Source organism: Lepidochelys kempii, chromosome 11 (genome assembly GCF_965140265.1).
Source record: "Lepidochelys kempii isolate rLepKem1 chromosome 11, rLepKem1.hap2, whole genome shotgun sequence".
Taxonomy (NCBI): Eukaryota; Metazoa; Chordata; order Testudines; family Cheloniidae; genus Lepidochelys; species Lepidochelys kempii.
Window position 1 is genome coordinate 11,211,358 of NC_133266.1, and position 22,565 is coordinate 11,233,922.

At 39.3% G+C, this 22,565-nt stretch overlaps 1 protein-coding gene across 2 annotated transcripts in view; it reads right to left on the minus strand.

The window, feature by feature from the left end:
• HACD2 (3-hydroxyacyl-CoA dehydratase 2) overlaps positions 1 to 22,565 on the minus strand; it is a 43,883-nt gene that overhangs the window by 6,506 nt on the left and 14,812 nt on the right. For both annotated transcript variants that reach the window (XM_073305125.1, XM_073305126.1), the window contains 2 exons: positions 8,779 to 8,867; positions 1,745 to 1,866 (listed from right to left, as the gene is read on the minus strand). In XM_073305125.1, the coding sequence (XP_073161226.1) occupies positions 1,745 to 1,866; positions 8,779 to 8,867 (211 nt within the window). The remainder of the gene's footprint in view (positions 1 to 1,744; positions 1,867 to 8,778; positions 8,868 to 22,565) is intronic.

Here is a 22,565-nt window from a genome sequence, read left to right on the forward strand (position 1 = left end):
ATATTTGAGTATAACCCTGTAAAATTGTAATTCACATTTCTGAACCACCTGCTATTGATAGTTAACTTGCTTAAGAGTCCATATCTGCTTGAAATCTTGTCTATAAAAGAGTTAAAAGTAGTTTCAGGTACAACACCTGTCCCTGAGCCACTGCCAGCTGGAGCATTTTCCATCACATCTGCCTTTTACAAAGACATTTTGCCTTATTGCTATATAAAATATCTTTACAAACAAAGGAAACTGTCTAAAACTGGGAAACAGTGAAACTGACAAAAACACAGAGTGCTATAAATTTTTTCTTCCCTCTCTTTCAGTTACAGTCATCTTATAAAAGGGGGTAACGTATAACAATAGTAAATAAACATTTTCAGACAGAAGTGTGATTTTTAAATTGTCATATTTCAGAGTAGCAGCCGTGTTAGTCTGTATCTGCAAAAAGAAAAGGAGTACTTGTGGCACCTTAGAGACTAACCAATTTATTTGAGCATAAGCTTCCGTGAGCTACAGCTCACTTCATCGGATGAATGCAATTGAAAATACAGTGGGGAGATTTTATATACACAGAGAACATGAAACGATGGGTATTACCATACACACTGTAACGAGAGTGATCAGGTAAGAAGAGCTATCTTTGTAACGAGATACAAAGATAGCTCATCTTACCTGATCACTCTCGTTACAGTGTGTATGGTAACACCCATCATTTCATGTTCTCTGTGTATATAAAATCTCCCCACTGTATTTTCCACTGCATTCATCCGATGAAGTGAGCTGTAGCTCACGGAAGCTTATGCTCAAATAAATTGGTTAGTCTCTAAGGTGCCACAAGTACTCCTTTTCTTTTAAATTGTCATGTTCCTTTAAAATAGAGATACTTGTAGCATAGATAACATAGGAGCCTGTTGTAAGACAAAGACATTTGACACATTTATTATATCACTGATGTTCAGCTACCAAAATTAGTTTATTAAAGGATAACAGAGAAACTTGTAACAGGCTGACTGAGATTTCTTTATGTTCTTTCCTCACTACTGTGTGAAAGACCCATACAAAAAGAAAATTACTTTAAAACTATATAATTTGGCAGGAGGACTCAGAAGCAAGCATAGTACCTCAAAAAATTATTTTTTATTGCTAGATTTTGAGTTGACAGTGTTCTTAAATTTCCATGCTCCCATTTAGCTAGAATCTTAACACTGGTATTCATATTCACTATGCACTGCTGAGCAACCAAAAAAGTCCACATTTGATTCTCACTGCAAAGTAATCAGTCTGATCTATTGGATTACAACCCTCTTATTGTTCTTCTGAGCTAGTATAGAAAATTAGTACATCAATTCACTACAGACCACTGATTATGGAAAAAAGCAAATATAATATCTGACACTTGTATCACTGGTCACCAAAAAAAAAAAAAAATCAAACTAAGTGTATAACAAGAATTTTTATTTCTTTCATAATCACTTTGGATATGAAGTCTCCAGTTGGGAGAAATTAAAGATCATTAATGTCAACTTCTATTTAACAGATTTTAAGCACACAAATTGCCTGAGGGGAGCAACAGCTGGACATGGAGACATATCCGCTTGTGGCTATGAGGTGGTTACTGTCAGCTAATAATCAAAAATGCGTCCAACAATTATTTTCCATGCTCATTAGACTAATTTTCTGTGTGGTTATATAAACTTTCCTGTCAAGTCAGTAAAATATCAGCAAAGGTCAACCTTCCTTTTATGCATCTTACCTGGCCCATTTGATGAGGTAAGGGAGGTGGTTTAATAAGCTAAATGTATAAAAGGAGTAACGGATAATTTCAGTGATCGTCCAGGCAACAACAAATAAGAGGACACTATCTTCGTTCTGTACCTATTAAAGAGAGGAAGAAAAGATACAGTACAACAACTTCAGAAATTATAAATTGTTAACTACTCACATGACAAGAAATAGTTCTCAAAATAATCCACCCTTACACCTTGTTTTATTGCTTTTATTTAAGAAAGTGAGTTCCAAAGATTCACTTGTTTCAGAGTAGCAGCCATGTTCGTCTGTATTGGCAAAACTAAAAGGAGTACTTGTGGCACCTTAGAGACTAACAAATTCACTTGATTTGATTCAAAGATTCACTTGAAGATGAACATGGTGCTTTAGTAAGTTTTCCTTGTTAATTCTAAATACTCTCCCAATAGTGAAAAATTCTGAAGAAAAATAGAAAATATAATTTAAAAGTATGGAAACCTACCTCTTATCACTATGAGCTACACTGATGGCCCCACCATCCTATGCAACACCTTAGGCCTAAATGATGTGCAAAAGCCCCATGGAATAATTTTGCACTGCCTGAATCCCCGGGCTTGTACCCATCCCTTATCACCTCCCCAACCTCGGGGGGGGGGGGGGGGGGAGAGTCTCTTAGGTTCAGTTAGGAGAGGGAGGATGGTCTATTGACTGGGCAAATCACTTAGCCTCTCCGTGCCTCAGTTCCCCATCTATACAATGGGGACAATAATACTTCCCTACCTCACATGTCTGTTGTGAAGATAAATACATTAAAAATGGTGAGGTGCTCATTCACTATGGTGATAGGAGCCATATAAATAGATTTACACTGCCCTAAATATTTCGTTTTCAGCACGATGCACGTAGTGTAATAAAAAGCATTAACTGCACTACTGAAGTTGTCAGGCGGGAAATTGGAGGTTGATAGCCTCATCTGAGAAAATAGAGCTTTTGGCACCCAGGAAGGCATGGGATTCTATTTTAGTTTTGTGCATTAATGAGAAAGCTGAAACTTTTGGCACTGCAAAAAAAGATTTATCTCCTTTTCCCTCCTGCCCCCAACCTGTGTGTGTCTGTGTGTGTGGGGGAGAGGATTCATTAGCTACCTCAGTAAACTTGACAACTATCTGCCTCACTGCACCTTGTCCCAATTTCTGCTACTACATCCAGTGTAATTTCTGCTAAAATTAGGAGCAGTGAAATTGTTAACATTGATATTTAAAGCATCATTAGGTTTAACTGTAAATACATTGAAATATACAAGAAGAATGGGCCATTTTGCTCTTCTAAGACATACTGTTTCAGAAAGACATCACTGCATCAATTTCACTCAGTTCACATTTTGAAATGTATTTTCACAACAATAATTTTTTTTTAAAAGAAAGCTTAGATTTGGAAGCACAAATTCAAAAAGGGACAGCAATAATGGGGCAGCTTATGTGGCCACAAAACTGCATTACAAATGGGAAAAAGCTCTAATACATAGCTTATTTCAGCAAACATTTTTATGTACAGTTTTCTTCCAGGAGAAAAATGTCATGAATTTTCTCTGCTGTTAGTGAACACCGTGAGCCCAATTTCACTAGACTGTAGAACAACAAAAGCAAAACAGCTCACCAACTGGTACGTGCATATTTTCCTTTTTTCTCCAACTCTTAAAAGAGGAAAAGGAAGTCAGTAGGTGTGGGTGGTACACACACAATTCACCCTGGGTAAAGTACATGCACACACACAAAAAGAGGAACAAGAAAATATATGGGCATAGGGGAAATGTTTGCTCGCATTATAGGGCTGATCATATGTTCACTTGTCAAAAACTCATGGGACAACACATAAAAGAAGATGTTATTTTATTACACTCAGACTGCAAACACAGATAGCATTACATAAGAAAAAACAGCAACTCTAGAAAACATTTTGCTATTATTCATGATCATGTTGCTTGTAATAGTATTTCAGACTACTCCTATTTCCAGGGACAGGCAGTTTCAAAGCATTCCATAGCTGCCCCTTCTGGTCAAATCAGGAGCAGCATTTGGTGAGTTCAAGTCCGCCTATTTATTTCGTGTTGGGAAAAGGATGTACCCTGATGAAAGTTAAGATTCACATGCTGTTCTGATCTCTGTCCCTTGAATCAAGGAGGAGGAGTGGATTACTGTGGATGTGGGACATCAATTATCACTTGAGGAGCATAAAATGGTGGGAGTATGGGGGAAGGGTGCCAAGAAACTGGTACTAGGAGTGGGCAATTAAATATACTGCCATAAGTGGGGGAAAAGAACCTAGATAGCTCTGATCTAATTCTATGGTATAACTTTTCTGTTGCCATTGATTTCTGAAGTCATAGTCCTCTCATTCCCAGTCTACACCAAGAACAGCTGTATATGGAAACATGAAACCCTGCTCTACCAATCATTGCTAAGACCATTTTACCAACCAATGTGGATGATGTCTTAGAACTGTGTTCAAACCAGAGTCCACACCTGTTGGTCAAAGAATGCTAAAAGCCAGTTCAGCAGAAGGCATGCCTGAACCGTTTTAAAACTGTTCTCAACCAACAGTCTTTTCTTTGCAGCAAAGCCACAGATTAAGTATTCATTTTCTTCATCGTTTTTGGCTAAGATAGTTCTTTATATCACCACAAAGAATTAGGTACCAGTTACTTACTGACAGATATACTGGAAATCTATTTATCATAGCTAGAACTCCTCGTTCTGCGTTTTTGGACACTTTAACTGAATTAGACATTTGAATTTGTCCAAGAGGCACATTACCAAACCTCAAGGGCTTGATTTACTAAACAATATCTCAAGAGTCTTATTCGATTAGACACAGCTACGATTAATTCCGCAAAAGTATCATCCCCTCTACTTTCCTTAAAAGGAAATAATCCAGGGGAGCACAAAAAAGGGACAGCAAGTCTTTACAAACCCAGCAGCCTATTGCCATCCTCAAAAGTCATTTGCACTCATTAATACTCCTCTTTTTAATTTTAATTTTTAAAATACCTGTTTCTTCCTGTAGGCTTTGGAATGCAGTCCTAGATATTTGTTCAAAGTATATTACATACTCTTAATATGACTGATGATTTAACAAGCTTCTTAACTAAGCTGTTCAGACCACAGATATAAATTGCTGTTAAAAGCTATTTCAAATTGATTTATTACCAATAAAGGTCTTGGATTTATTTTAGCTTACCCGCACAATTACAAGTAGGAGACAATCTTTATATTAGTCAAAACAAAAAAAGACTATGCTGGGATGTAAAGTTAACGTTCAGAATCCAAGAAATATGACAAAATAAGGTCATTTATCCAACCTTAATTGTTTTCCCTCATGCATACGCATGAAAGATGTCCTAAGGTTGGGGGCGAAGAAGAAAAAGGGAGTTCTTCATGCTTTTTGATTTTTATGATGTGTAAAAAGGTTCTCTTATACTCAAAATGGCTGAATTGTTTTGCTCAAAGTTTAAAAACCAAGAATAATCTTTGAGCAGAAAGCCTTTCTGGAAAATTTCAGTCCACAATGTGAATATTTTGGGAAGTGATAGAGGATTGAAAATGGGTGGGTGTTTAGAAAGGAAACATTATACAAATGTTAATTATAAGGGTAATTTCCAATCCTGTTTTATTATCTTTACAAAGAAAATGTGGGGTTCCAAATAGATATACAGGGCCTGATACATGAGTTGCTCCAGTGTTTTGTGTTACTCCAGTTTTATGTCAGTGCAAGTATTATTACATCAATGTAAATAATGGTCTACAGGCCTACAGCGTTTTGTCATTGAGAGTTTTGATCTTTTTAGTGTGGGCTTTTTCTTATTTTATCAGCCCTGATAAAAGCTCTTGCAGTCCCAATGATAATAATATAATAAATAGGATATTAACCTATTCAATTGGCAGTCTTTCTTTTCAAGTAATTTTTAGTATACTTGATTGCTGGTGAAAGATGTCACAGACTCGGAACCTGATATCTTCCACTTACCCACCCAAGATACTATAAAAGACAGACAGAGATTGCAAGGATCCAATAGAATTCTATTCTGTTTTCGAAATACCACCTCTAAAAATAAAATATATATTGGTCTTCATGTCATCAATTCCTGACCTTTCTGATGAGATCACTAATAAGGGTGCCAATACTGATATGAACACCTTTCCACTGGAACTGGAGAAAAATCATCAAGTTGCATTTCAAATGGGCAACCAAAAAGCCATCACATGATAGCATGGTTCTACGGCTCTACATAGATTCAAATATATGACATGGAACTGGAAGGCTCCCCATTATTACCCTTACACTTTTTTTTGACCAGTGTTTTGCTTTAACCACTCTCTTTCCCTTTTTTCTTTGGAACCACAATATTGGCACACACCAAACAACAGAGGCCAAGCACACTCAACTCAGGGTGTAACGAAACTTCACAAATCACTGTTGGAGAGCAAATATTGCACCACATGCTGGACTTTCTCTATAAAGCTAACAACTGCCAGTCCTATCTGACGCAAAGAAAATAAGCTAATCTCTCCCCTCCTCGCCATATATCATCATACAAAGCTTAACAGAAGTCTATCATGCAGCTATAAGTTAATATATCTATAAACATGACAGCACCAACCCAACAAAATCATGAGAAGCACAAACGTGTTAACAGCAAGATTCATGCTTCAGATCATATCAGAATAAGTTTCTAGATGGTCAATGTAAAGAGGAAGAATGTAGTACTGATGTTTCTTCTTTCGAAGAATCTATCATATCTGCAAGCACTCTGAAAAGCAGGATATTAAATGCTTCTAACTCAAGAAATTCAACAGCAAAATTGAAGTTTATTTAAAAAACCTCATCATGCATATACATATTATGTCTTACAAAATCCATAAAGGTGCGTAAATTTAATCCTGGACTTCATCAAGGAGATCACTTGTGCAGACAGCCCTTTAGAAAAAGCAGAACACTCATAAAAAGAAAAGGAGTACTTGTGGCACCTTAGAGACTAACAAATGTATTTGAGCATAAGCTTTTGTGAGCTACAGCTCACTTCATTGGATGCATGAACACTCATGACGCTAAATACCAGACATTACAGCACCATGTCTATCTGGGATCTGGTGTCCATAGATCATCTCCTCACCTGACCTGCTACCACTTTCTTTTAGTCACTGTCTCAGGGTAGTTTAACTACAATGCCTGAAGCCAGCATCCCATATGAATCTTCACTATCCTCACCCTACCTTTGGGGATATTAAAAAAGTAGTCTAGGCAATCTAATCCTTAATATTTTAGTGCCAAGATAATGAAGAAATTCTCCAATGTGGATAATTTCTATATAATTATTCTTGTTTACAAGGCACCATGCATCCCAATGGCACTATAGAACTAACAATAATATTTTCACTTGTGGTGTGTAGACGTATCTTAAGATACATCTAAATATAAACATTAATTCTTTGCTCCTAATTGAAGTCTCAGAATCCCATTTTGCTTGTTTGAAATCTGGCAGCCATTTCTGGTGCTATTTTTTTGCTGGAGTCAACAGGGACTGGAACATTACTATACTTGCATCCCACAGATACATCTGTCAGAGGAAGAGCAGATGTTTTCACATAGGTGTTTTGGATTTTATTAAGAAAAATGTTTAAATATTATTTTGCTTATCAAATGAACTAGTGGAAAGGATTATTAGAAAATCTGCAAAATCATGATTCCAATAAAATATGTGCTAATCACTATCTTGATCACCTTGCTTGTATATCATATTCTTTTCCTCCACTTGTTTTGTACATACTTTCGGGACCTATTGTAATATACACTAATTATGATAAAAGGAATATTCTCTTAAGGATAGCTCAGTGGTTTAAGCATTGGCCTGCTAAACCCAGGGTTGTGAGTTCAATCCTTGAGGGGGCCATTTAGGGACCTGGGCAAAAATTGGGGATTGGTCCTGCTTTGAGCAGGGGGTTGGATTAGATGGCCTCCTGAGGTCCCTTCCAGCCCTGATATTCTATGATTCTTAAATGTAACAAATTATCTGAAAAATATTCCATCCTCAGTAAAAAGAACAGAATATTAGAAATATCGTTCAGGAAAACATTGCAAGCTTAATGCAAAGACACCTACAATTCTTAATCCTATTCCAACTCAAAACAAAAGTTAATTTTACTATTACATTTAATAAAAGCAGGATCAGACACACAGTAGAAAGGAATACGATATAGTAGCAAGATTCAGGTAACAATGGTTTGGCATTGCCCAGTTCAAAACGATATACTGAAAAAGTGGGATCTTGGGTTTAGGACAGTAAGTTTAGTAAATGGAAATTACAAATTTAAAGGGGGAATCGCAATTGAAGACATAGTGACAATCCCTCACTGGCTCTTCTAGAATCATCACCTATTTACAGGAATTTTCCAGAAGAATCTACTGTTGGATAACTAGAAAACTTAATATTACACCCCTTCTAGCCCCCATCAAACTCCAGACCAGTGGTGTAATGGTAATTTTGGAAGTAAAAGAGCTTATTTCAGCTATCAAAAAAACCTAAAGTCCAAGATGGTGGTCATGGTTGTGGGCCAGAATTGGGATGCTTCTGACCAATGAGATCCAATAGTATTTGGAACAGAAGCAAGTTATTTCATTCTGATTATCACCTCTATATAGAGGGCCACCACAAGTAAAGTGAAATACCAGAAATTAACCCTTTCCCATCATTTCATTTGCCTAAATATTCTGAATACAGGTGGAATTATTGTGTCAAAAATGTAAGACTCAAACTAAGCATGGGAAGACAGAGAAGTGATCAAAGAAAACACCAACGTGTAACATGTAAATACCATGTAAACTGTAGTCAAATATATTTTTTGTGGTGTATAGAGCTCTCATATAAACCACTCAGATGTGGGGCAGCAGAGAAGAACATATTTAAAATTAAAGAAAAGTGACTGATGCGTCTTTGTAGCACCTTCTCATTACCCTTTCATTCTCTCTCCTGTAGCTTAAACTTACCTCCTTTACACTGTGTGTTACAGCCCATGTCAGGAAGACCCTTGACATCACTTGGAAAGCAGTCAGGACAACAGAAGAGGGAACAATGCCTGAAAGATATTTTAGGACTGATAAATACACTCAGTTTTACTATTTTGGAGAAAGAGAGATTTACTAAAGCACAATGTTATTTAGCAAAACTGCAGTAAAGCTGAACTTTTAGAACACAGGAGCATGAACTTTAATTTAGACTGCAAAATTTTCAGGGCAGGGACTGTATTCATGATGTGTTTGTACTAATGGGATGCCTTGATTGGGACTTTAGGCACTATCCTAATACAAATAAGAAATAATCTGTCTTGCTGCAAAGAGTATGGCACAGACCTTAATACCCAAGGAACAAACTGGGTGAGCAAGGCTGTGTGTACACTGCACTTTTGTTGGTAAAACTTTTGTCAGTTAGGGGTGTGAAAAAAAACATACCCTTGACCAACAAAAGTTTTACTGATGAAAAACTGGTATGGACAGCACTTTGTCAGTAGGAGATGCGTTACTGCTGCTCTTTGGGAATGGTTTCATTTTGCCGGCAGGAGAGCTCATTGGTCACTGTTGGAAGACAGAATACTAGATTCAATGGATGATTGGTCTGACCCAGTATGCCTTTTCTTATGTTAACTGAACACAAATTACTGCAAACATCTAGCACCAGAAGTGCTTTGGAGATGAATAAAGACTGGTGAGGAACTAGAAAAAGAAACGAGAGGCAAGCATGTGGAAAGGTTCAGAAGGAACTGACAAAAAAAAAAAAAAAAAGAATTTCACAAGAATTAGATTTTTCATCAGACATGCAGTACAGACCTCAAAAAAGCTAATTCAGGCATTACAAAGTAGTAGGAGTGATGAAAAGAACCAAGGCACCCAATCTAAGGAAAGAAAAATAACTGAGGCATGGCACTTTTCAATGTTATCCATGTATTAATGGTAGGTAGATTTCTGAAATGCAGTCTGACAGAACTCCTGTGTAGCTCAAAATACACAGAAAAAGGGTTGAAAAAGCCCTATAGTTTGCCTAGTCATTTAGGAGCCTGATAGGTTATACAAATCCCATTCAGTCCAGGAAGGGTTAACAAGCTGCTGTGGGCTCAATCAGCTCAGCCCACTTCACCTGCAAGAGCTGTCAGGCTTGCAGGGAGTAGTTAATAGGAAAGAACCAGCTCAGTTTGGGACTGACCGGGAAAAAAAAAAAGAGACTAGCAGTTCCCATGTTGTGTAAGAAACATGGGTGGGCCAAGAGCCATCTGAAGACTTGTCTGCCAGAGTCTCCTTGAGGGGAGGGGAAGGGAGGCGTGACACAGACTGTTAGTTTGATTTGTTACCAGGACCTGTTGGGACCATTAAGGCCTGAAAGAAAGGGGTTGAAAGCTGAGCCAAGCAGGGATGAAAATTCCTTTAGTCTGTGTTTATGTTGGACTTGGGCTTGGGGAGGCAGTTATTCTAGAAGGGTTTGAATTCTCAGTGACTTAGCCAGACAGCTAACCCATATCCATCACCAAAGTGTGCTGAAGACTCCCTTGGGCAGACTGAGGCAAAGGTGCTGCAGTGCCACACAGAGCAAGTGCTCTACCACAAGGCCATATCCATATACCAAATGCGACAGACTCTCTCTTTTACCTCGCTGTTGTTCATAAGACTAGGCCTGACTTGGACCCAAACTGGATCTGAGCCCACCCGACCTGACACAACGAGGGTCAAGTCATTTTTGAACCCAACTCGACCCTTTTCTCCGAACCTGAGTTAGCAGCCACTGCTGCCGTCTCCTGCCCATGGGGTTTAGAGCAGTGCCGGCAGTGGAATGTGCCTGCTCCTGGTGCCCCCGCTGCAGTGTGTGCACACTGTGGAGTGAGAAGCGCTGTGTCTTGTTGGCGCACTCACTCTGCAGCACACAGACATGGCGGTTGGCAGAAGTGGGGCAAATAGCCACTAATGCACCGATCCCACCAGCCTAGCTCAAGTGAGTGATCACATTGCAAAACACTCAACTGACATTGTTACAATAAAACCCCTATTTTATGAACTACTTAGGGATTGAGTTTTTAAAAATGAAACATCTTAGTTACAGTAGGAACAGCACATAAATAATTTCAGTCTGATGCACTGCATCACTTTCTCCTTGTCCTTCAAATGACTGCAAAGTGATTGCCAATGCACTGAAGGTATCAGAATGTGAAGGGATGTTGACTTGTTCTTCAGTCTTCACTTTTGTTGTGTGTCCCCCCCTTCCCTCAAATGGGAAATATGATTCCTATAACAGATCATTCATAAGACTGGTGTTTGTAAATATTGAGGTTCTACTGTATTAAATTCTCAGAGATGTCTTAACTGCCTCAACGAGCGACCATAGCTATGCTGGCAGGAGAGCGTCTCCCGTTGACATAGTGCTGTCCACACCAGCACTTATGCAGGCGAAACTTATATCGTTTAGGGGTGTGTTCTTTTCTCACCCCTGAGCGACATACGTTTTGCCGACCTAAGTGGTAGTATAGAGACATTGCCTATGAAGCTTCCTGACAGACACAACTTTACCCTCTATTCTAACGTATCCATTCCAGGATGCCTATCACCAGAGTTATCAAATACCTTACAAACAAACCTTACACGCTTTCTGTAGGCTGAGCTCAATGAACATACCACAGACTCCGTGCATTCCTCCAATCCACCCCTACCAGCTCCCTTTGTGCCACCTTCTCAATCCCCTCTATTTCAAGAACTCCCTTTACCCCTTCACCTCTCCTTCATCCAAGGGGCTGTGTACCCCCATCCCACTTCTGCCACATGCAAGTGGCTCTGTTTATGTTCACATTTCCCCCCTTCCCCCATTTCAGGGTCTCCCCATTCTCCCTCCTCAACCCACCATTATTATTTTTTTCTGTCTGGGAGATAAATCATTCAGGGTTAATATTTATTGGGAGGATGGGCAGAAATGAGATATTAAAGGGTCTTATGTTGGAAGGTGTTAATGAGTGCCATCAACTTTTTCCATATATAATATGCAGTGTTGTTGGAGCGGTGTTGGTCCCAGGATATCTTTTATTGGACCAACTTCTGTAGGTGAGAGAGAGAAGCTTTTGAGCTTACTCAGAGCTCTTCTTCAGCTCACCTCCCACCCTGCAGGTTCCTAGAGCCAGCTCCAGCCCAAGCCCAAAGGACAATACCTCAATTAAACAGTCCCTTAGCCTGAGCCCCACAAGCCGAAGTCAGCTGGCACAGGTCAGCAGTGGGTTTTTAATTGCAGTGTAGACATACCCTAAAAGGTTTCCAGATGTCAAAGGGAAAAAAGACAGCCAAGGATATAGTTGAAGCTATTAGTGAAAACACTGCTTGTGAAGGCAGAACTATGCCATTGTGTTCACTGAAAATATTTTGGGACATTACACTAACAGTGTCTTAAACAGAGAGCTGAAAAATTTTATTGTGGACTAATAAGTTTATGGGACTTGTGGAGTAACGTGAACTAAAGAGACTGAAAGCTCAAACACATTAGAATGGTCAAAATTAATACAGATTCACCAAGGAAAACCACCACACAATTTGCAAATTTCAAAATTTCAAATAAAAACTTGTTGGTAACAAATGAAATCATTGAAATCCTGACACTGCTGAAAGAGTGAATTAAAACTTGAAAAAGAACAATGCAATGATTTCTGAAGGCACACAGGATAAGACAGTTCTTACCATACACAAGTCAAATATTTGCAAGTAATTCAGTATATAACTTGGCATTTGAGCATTCTGCTAGTAGCAATCACTCTGCTGAAAATCTCATAAGATGCAATCATGGGATGTACTTTCCACTGTGTGAACTTTCAGAATCCATATGATGGTCTCAGCTGGATTTAATGAATGATGAACTGAAATTAGTTGTAACAAAACAGACAAGCCCACAACTGATTCTTTAAGAGTGATGTAAAGTGCACCAAAAAAGCCCTGCTGAAGACAGCTAAGAACATAGCAAGGGAATTTGATCTGACCAACAGGAATAGTTGCTAAACACACACAAAACTCGGAGACTGGAGGGAAAGCAGTGTGCGGCTCAGTGGAATTGGAAGCCAGTTTACAGTAATCAACTTCATAGCATGGCTGAACTCTAAGGCAGGCAAGCTCCATAAGACAGAAGAATCTCGGGGAGAAAGGCAAGCGTGACATCTGACCAATCAAGTCTAAAGTTTTTCCAAGGAAGTGTTCCATGTAATCCCCAGATTGCCATAAACTATTAAACTGAACTTTCAACTCAAATTCAATAAATACTATTTGACAACATATAGTTCTGTGAAAGGAGCTCCAGGGCAAAATGCAATACGAGTCCAGAAAGTACAATTAGATGCTATCTGCAAAAAGGCTGCAGTGGATGTAGAGTACTGGGAGTGTCCCCTAAGCACAATGAAGAGAAACTGGGATAAATCAGGACATGCTGGAGATCATCCAAGAGACATTTTGAGAAGAACTGTGAATACTGCTATCAGCAGCCATTTATAGATCGGTCTGGTTTGAGAAGCCTGGGGGAACAAGCACAAATAGTATAGTGCTGATGTTTTGTATTGGACACCTAAGCAAAACGGTTTAATTTATAAATCAACACTTATTGCTTTGAGATTATATAAAGACCAGCCTTTATAAGAGATTGCAGAAAAGAGGAGTGAAAGAATTATAAATCCTTATGAATACTTCTGAAAGAAAATCCTGTTTCACTTTAAATTTTCCAACTAACAAGGATCATTTTTAAAATGAGTGCAGATTATTTTGGAGAGAGAGCAATTGAGTGTTTGATCACCTTGGGGTAACAGCAGAAAATTATGTTAATCTGGGAGAGTTATTAATGTTACTAGTTTATAACTGCAATCACTTTTCCTGAAATTATCAGCATTGGTTAAATATAATCCAGTGATTTATGATAATAAACTGTTAAATCCCAGTTTGGGCTAGATAATTCTTATGTACAAAGTGTAATAAGCTTGTGAAAAATACTTCCCTTTTGCTTTACAGAGGAATGACACTGGAAAATAATTCTGTTGAATAATAATTACATGTTTAAAAGAACTGAACACTAACATACTGTTAAGAAATAATGTATCTATTCATGGTAACAGGTATTAGAAATTGTAATTTTTACTAAAATAAAGAAAAGCTTGTTTTCTGAAGAAGGATATTCCTCAACTCAGGACAGAAAGTCAGACAAAGTCAGCTATCTTGATCAAGTGGCTGGTGACAATCCAAACATTATCAGCCTCCTGATAACTAATTTCTAGTAACTTTTTTAAGTGCAGGGACTTTGCCTTCATGTGCACATGTCCAATATCTAATATACTGCAGGGTCTTATCAGAATACAAATAATTTATTCTATAAAATTACCAGATACTCAAATTAGGGACCAGCTTTATAACCTGTAAGCAACTACTGTACTTATACTAAATTAAGCTAAAAGTTAAGCAATTGTTTCATTCAGGAAGGGTTTGTACAGTTACCACTATTATTTAATAAAAAATGTTGTCAAACCCTCACTGGAACAGAAAAATTCAGATTGCTTAAGTGTACCAGCCCTTTTAAAGCAATCTAGATGTTTCTTCTAATGAAGTCTTTTTTGTCCAAAGTAGAAACTGTATTACTCCCGCAAATGGGTAGGGAGAGATCTATTCTTTTAAAGACATTTTCTTCTATAATTCCACTAATTTGAAAAAAAAATCTAGCTTTTCACTTCTCGAAGATGCTATGCATGGTTTACTGATTGCCATTTATAGACCCAATTTTTTTGGAGCAACAATTATTCAGAAAGCCAAAAACTATTGCATTAAACAGTATTAGACTGCCCTCTGCTGCTAGATATCAATGTTTGAATTCAACTTTTCAATAGTAATATTGGGTTATCCTAAAATACATTTTAAAACCAGAAAATTAACAGAGACGTGATGCTAGCATCAGGAAATACTTTAAATTTGGGGGGATGCTTAGATGGTGTCTGGGACCTATCTGTTTTCAGATTTGTAGTTTTGTGGACTTGGAATCATAAGGATGTTCTATTGGTTGACCCTGTCTTTGAATGCTTGTTGAATAAGAACCAAACAGACAGTTGTATTTCAAATTACAAGAGGAACTTTCTGAATGCAGAATTTCCCACTTCTTTATGAAAAGTAATTTAGTTTTAAAAATAAACATCTGGATTTGGCAGAGCAGCATAGGTGGGCTTCTTCACACTATGGCCTTGATTCTGCAAAGATTTACAGACATATTAACTACACACACTGTGAGCAATTCCATGGAAATAGTCATAGGGCATAAAGTTAAGCAGGTGCTTAAGTACAGTATTTGCAGGATCAGTGCCTGTATGAGTAACACATAAAAATGCTGAAGTAGCAAAATTTCGGCACAAAGATGAATCAATTGCAAAAATGCCCTTCTTGTCATCATGTGAGGTGGGGGTTTGTAGATCTATGCACTTCCGGACACACTGAAACATTCTACTAGCACTTATGCATTGAAATCCAGACTACTGATATGGAGTTTACAGCTTCTATTAGGCAAGTTATTGTCGGTGTATAGAACAGACAATATGCTAGGGCCTGAACTTGCAACCCTTACTCACCCAACTAGTCCCACTGAAGAAAGCAAGATTATTATTGGTAAGATCTGGAATAAACAGTGACTTGCCCAGTTCTAAAATACATCTCCACATTCAATGACCAAAAAAAAACTAAGTTAATGAAGAGCTAAGGTTGCTTGGTGGTGTCGTCCCCTTGCAGAACAGTGAGTTGAGCAAAACTCAAACTTCTGAAAACTAGGAAATACAAAGTTAACACTCCCCTCTTTCAGTTATCCCCTAGTATGCCCCACTAACACACATACCTTTACTTTGCCAACCACACAGTTGTTGAAATTTATAAGCTCTTCATCTCCTTTTACAACCCACTCACTCTCACCCACAGGATTCCACTTAACACCATTAAAGGACAAAAAGGGAGGGGAAGGAAGGTTGCTCACATCACCTTCCACCTGCTCCTCTGAAGCTTGCAGTAAACAACAGGAATTATTTGGATACACTCCAAGTGCAGGGAGTGTGTTAGGTATGCCTACACTAAATGAGGGAGGCAGCAGTTGGACCCGCATGGTAAAGGCGTGTTTGTGATACATGGGTGGATTACCTTGAGGTGACAGAGCTATGATTATATGATGAAATCTGTTTTGCATCCTCCAGTGCGTTAGCACAGATAAGAGCTCCATGTATACATTCAGGATACAATATGCACGGGGGGACGGAGAGGTATTAGAAAAAAGCATTGTCAGTAGTGAGCTGGGAATATAACAGTCTAAGCAATTATCATCTGCATGCACTAAAGGTAAAGTGAATGGGATCAACGTCAGGTGTAGCTGTACTGAATTATGAAGGCAATATTTAGCTCTGAGGTGTTTGTGAGATCTGTGGATTACTTTGAGGTGTGTGACAGAGCTGAGACTGTGATATGAGGAGATCGCTGTTTTGCACCCTCTGATGCATCTGATGAAAGAGAAGAGGTGCATTTGTCTATTCAGGATGCAGTAGGCATCATTTCCATGCAGACTGTGTAGGTTACGTCAGTAGCAGGGCATAGGACTTTTATTACAAAGGGTATTGTCAGCAGTGAAATGGAGCATAAGCAGTTTTTAATGCTTTAGTGATGGTTAAGTGTATTCTGTGAATAATGGTATGCCTATATTTGAGCTAGGTAGTGTGATTTCCAGCTCACTCAGATGTATCCGTGCTAGCTCTCCTCGAGCTACCTGTATGAGTACAAACCCATCTGGACCCTCTGGGTACATCCTTGGACACTATCAAAAGCCACCATTCATACTATCCTGGCTACACTGTTAATTTTTTTTTTTTTGCACCTCCCACCTCAAAATGTAGACATACCCTCAGGGAAAGGCAGTTGTAAAAGATTAGAGTGGTTCTTAAATTGTACATGTGTGGTATTCTTTCTGGGGAGTTGGTTAGGTGCGTCAGTCTATACCAGAATCTGGACCCTCCTGAATCTTATAGTGTCAAGGGCCAGTGTATGTGCATATTAAAGTATGTTGTGATAACTGGCTGGTTCCCAAGCTGCACTGTTATCCAGCACATCCACAAGTGGTGGATTGTGGAACAACAACCTTCAGTGAATGTTAGCTGCGAAATAAGCAGAGGTAGCTCTGACAAATAAGCAGTCGTGGACCAAGCAGCAGCACCACCAGAAAATGGTGGAGACAGCAGATGGCAATGTTGTCCCTTTTGAAAAGCCACACATGCCCTCCAGTGGTGCTGTGACATGGCAAGTTCAGGACGTTATTATGATAAACCTGTTTAGCCCTCAATCTTTTGGGAGTAAGATCTTTAATGGCAGATCAGGCAGAGGTCGACACTAATATCCTCAATGGCTGTAAAGGTGAATATAGGCTAAAGTGCAGCAGTATCTCCAGTTGTCTTGGTCTCATTGCTATTGGATTAAGATCTTGTCAAGAATCTGTGGGGAAACTGGTGTGCAATGGTTCCTTCACATTAAAAGAATCCATGCACAGACATCTTTCATGGTATCACCACCTACCAGCACATACCTCAAAGTCCTTCAGCCATATCTAATGGCAATGCGAGCAGGATTGTGATGTCTGGGAGCTCCTAGTCATAAACTGGCATGGAAGCTGCAGTTACAAAACGGTTGTTAAGAACTCAGGTGAGGCAGGAGTGCATTTTTGGCAACTGTAACTGTGACTGAGCAGTTCTTTTTAGGATTTGCTCTGCTCACCCCACATGGGGAAGGGACTAGAAAAGGTGCCTCATACCTCTAGTCTGGACTACCACATCCAGATGAATAATTTTGTAGTGGCTGAAATCAGCAAAATCATTTAATCTAATTTGGGACTTGGAATGTCAGGACTCTCATAGACCAACCTAATACTGATTGTCCAGAGCATTTTACCACAATTGTGGCCCAAGAAATTAGTCGATATGGACATCAATATCGCTGCCCTGAGCAAGACCCAATGAGCAGGAGAGGGGGTGCTTAACGAACAAGGAGGTGAATGTATCTTCTTTTGGAAAGGAACACGTGAAGCATTTGGCATCAAAACTGAACTCGTCAACCAACTTAACAAGCTCTCTACTGGAATCAACGAACACTTTATAACTCTTCAATTGAAATTGCAGCGAACCAATAGGCTACTGCTATTAGTGTGTATGCCCCAACACTTGATGCCAATGATGATGCCAAAGAAGAATTCTACACCAGCCTTGATAAAGTCTTTTTTGGTGTACCAGTGACAGACTGGTTCATCCTTCTTGGCAACTTTAATGCTAGAGTCAGATGGGACTTGACAAAGAAGGTGTAGGACAGATCACTTCAAACAGCATCCTCCTCCTTACCAAATGTGAAGAACATGAATTTATTATCACTAACACCTTGTTCTGCCAGCGAAACCAATGCAAGACATCGTCACAACATCCACACTCCAAGCACTGGCATTTGATTGCCTATGTCATTGTCCAGGCCCAGAACTGCAAAGTCACCTGCATTACTCAAGCCATGACTGGAAGCAACGACTGCTGGACTGATCACCACCTCATCTGCTCGATCATGACCAGCAGACTGGCCCCTAAACGACAGCTTCAACGGAAATAATGCAGACAGAAAATCAGCATAAAGGCACTCAAAGATCCAAGAAAGCGTAACCTCTTCTGCCAACGCCTCAACGAAAAACTGATAAATCTAAAAGAAAGATAACCGGAACGTGTCACCAGCACCTGGGTTGCCCCCAAATCCAGCATCCTCAGTGCCTGCAAAGACACACTACAGTTCTCTGGCAGGAAACAACAGGACTGATTTGATGAAAATGATTGGGAAATACAAGACTCGACCGATCACAAACACAATGACTTTTGTGTCTGGCAGAACATCAACTCTGTGCAGAAGAAGCCAGCTCACCAACAAGCAAAGGCACAGGACTGAAAAAGAATTTGTGACATAAAGAACAGATGATGGCTGAATAAACTGAATGAGTTTAAACTTCTCACTGAAACCCCTGATATGTGTTGCTTCCTTAATTCCATTAAAACTATTTATGGCCTATGAATTTTGAGGCCAAACTCCCTGAGATCTAAGGATGGATGGGAGTTGATCAAAGAAACTGAAGCCATCAATGCACACTGGAAGGAACACTTCGAAGATTTCCTCAATAGTGACTCTGCGGTTGATGACAGTGTCTTCACCTTCATCTCACAATACCTGATCAGAGGTGAACTCAGAATACCTCCAATACCTGGAAGAAGTGTGCAGAGCTATTATGCAGATGAAGAACAACCAGTCATCTGGAGTTGATGGAATCACTGCAGAAATTTACAAGTAGGGGGGAAATGAAGTCACCTTACAGCTACACATTTTTGTTCTCAAAATATGGAACCATGAGAAAATCCCAGATGAATTTAGAGATGCTATGATTGTGACGATTTTCAAGAAAGGAGATAAATCTGACTGTGGAAAGTATAGAGGAATCTCTCTGGTAGCAACTGTAGTAAAGGTCCTCACAAGACTTCTCCTGAACCATCTTCTTCCTCTTGCCAAAGACATTCTTTCTGAATCTCAGTGAGAGTTTTGACCATCTAGAAGCACTATTGACATGATCTTCACTGCTCGCCAGCTGCAGGAAAAATGTAGAGAACACCATCAACCACTATACTTGCGTTCATCAACCAGACAAAGGCCTTTGACTCCACTAATAGGGAAGCATTGTGGAAAATCCTTCTGAAGTATGGATGTTCACCAAAATTTGTCACCACTCTTCATCTCCTTCACAATGACATGCAAGCAGTGATCCTCTGTAATGGACCTACTATGGCTCCCTTAGGGTTAAGACAGGCATCAAACAGGGCTGTCTCACTGTTCATCTTCCTTGCTGCAATGCTCTATATTTGATCACTGATAAGATCCTCGTTGGAGTACAGATAATCTACAGAAAGGATGGCAAACTGGTTCAATCTTGGCCGCTTCCTATCCAGGATCAAAACATCGCTGACTTCAGTCACTGATTTTCAGTATACTAGTGACGCCGTAGTGTGCGTTCAACCAGAAACGGATCTTCAGGCAATTATGAACATCTTTGCTGAAGCATATCAGAAAATGGGACTAACACTTAACACCCCGAAAACAAAGGTCCTCCATCACCAAGCTCCTGAAGCACAATTCCCAGCCCCAGCAATATAGATCTATGATAGCTTTCTAGTGAATATTGTGCACTTCCCATATCTTGGAGGCCAGGCCACCTCTCATAGACAGCTGGCATTGATGAAGAAATCCAGTAGTGGCTCAAATGTACAAGTCAAGCTATGGTCATCTGAGAAAGAGGATGTTTGAAGATTGCGACATCAGAACCAAAACTAAACTCATGGTCTATAAAGCTGTTGTGATCCCACCCTACTGTGTGGGACTGAAACGTGGACAACATACAGGAGACATCTTAAGGTGCTAAAGAAGTATCATCAGTGCTGTATGCATAAGATTCGCCAAATCACGTAGGACAACAGACACACAAATATCAACATCCTCTCGCAAGCGACTATTACGAACATGGAGACGATGATTATTTATCATCAACTTTGCTGGGTATGCCACACTGTCTGGATGCCTGATTCCAGACTGCCAAAACAAAAATCTTCTACTCTCAATTCGGCCAAGGCAAATGCAGAAAAAAATGCTACAGGGATGTCTTCAAGGCTAATATGAGAAAATGCAATACTGACATCAACTCATGGCCCTGGTATAACTAAGGCTAAGTTTTTGTCATGGGTATTTTTATTTAAAATCACGGAGAGGGAGTGGGAAAAACAAGAAAATCATGGAAATGTACACATAGTAATGCAGTTTTCACTACAGAACTTTTAAATTGCCTATTTAAACCTTATATAATGTTAACTACTGACCTGATTAACTGTTAGAGTGTAAAATGGTCATTTTTTAACAGGGCTTTCCATGATTCTGAAATAGCATGTTGTACATCGACAGCTTTTGTCATCTCACAAGCTATCGTTGTAAGACAAAAATAATCTCTCACAGTCCACATGGTTATCAGGCACTGATAAACACCTCAGAGCTATTATGGCCAGACTTGGAACGTGATCTTTTAAGTTGCACTAAAATTCCAGAATGTCAAGACACTTCATTTCAGAAACTGCACTGCTGTAGCTACAAAACTTGGCTTTTGCCATCTCATTGTCTTCAAACATGGGAATAGACCCAAATACATTTAGTGATGCAAGGTCAAGAACTTTGGCCTGATTGGGATCAAACACTCGGCAGGCTTTAAGAAAGCTGGCAGCCGGTTGACAAAACCGTTCAGAACCAGTCATGTAGGCTTCAGTTTTATCACTGTTGTCGCAAAGGGTGGTCAGTCGTGCCACTAAAGGACTCTGCCCAGCTGGCAAGATCGGCCAAATCATTGACCACCCTATATGATCTGATTTCTGGTTTTTCATAAGCTGTGAGAATTGCCATTATTCTTGGTGCAAATGCTTCAATTGCTGCAATATCTGCTTTTATTTCCATTGATTTATTTAACATGATCACATCTGCAACAGATGAACTACAGCTTCATTCATACTCCCCCTCAAAAAAATCCACATAATCCTGCAGGTGGCTGGTATGAAAATGGACAGCTTCAAACCAGCTGTTCTACACTGTGCTTACTGGGGTAGGTAGAATTGCAGGCACTTTTCCCTGCAATGATTGACAGAACCGTGCTTTGCGGGCAGGGAAGGCAGTGAATGCACGTTTTACAGCAATGACAATTCATTTCCTTTTCCAAATTTTTTTCTCCAGATATCGCCCACTAAGTTGAGAAGATGTGCAGTGCACGTTACGTTAACCGCATTCAGAAAAGGCTTTTTGAGGCTTTGTTCCCAGGTTTTGTTCATATACGCAGCATTGTCAGTGACAAAAGCAGTGACTTTATGAAAAGGAATTCCATATTTCTGAACTGTTTCCACCACTGTATGACTCACCGTTTTAAAGTTAACAGTCTCCAAACATACACACTCTATTAGCAAAGACTTCAATTCCAAATTACCTTTCCCTTGTCAGCTTGATGTCTGTAAAAGACAAACAAGGCACTTCCAGGATATTTAATATGTGCTGCCCTTCAGCATCAGTTATTTCATCTGCTATGAAACTAATTCCAAAACCTTGATTCAGCAGTTCTTTCAGGTCACTGACATGTCTTTCAAATTTTTTTGGCAAGTATTCTCTTCGGAGATGATCCAAAGTAGGTATAACACCAATGTTTTTCAGGGAGCTTTCCAGATAGCTTTTCATAGCAGGGTTGTCTAAGACATGTAGTGGAATGTTAGTGGTACAGAAAGCCTCTGTGAGTCGGTAAACTTCTGTCCTACGATGCAGCTGTTCTTTGGTTTTTACAGTAAATAGCTCATTCATTGTTCTTTGTAGTTTGGCTTTGTCGCTCAGGCCTGCTTCAAACTCTTGTGCCTTACATTTATGCAAAGCACTTTCTATATGTTTGTCACAACTTCCTTTTCATGTGTAATCTACAGGAACATTACATGCTGTACAAAACATCAACCCGCCACTTACATGAAATGTTCCCTTTGGGTACTGACTACTTCTCTGCTTAGCAGTGGTTTTTGCCACTTTCCTCTTCAGTGTACTTGGCGTCGCCATTTTTTTCTCTCAGCCAGCTAAACCTTATGCAGAGGCTCTTCAAAAAAATCTTCAATAAGATTTTTTATAATTAAACAGTGGCTAAG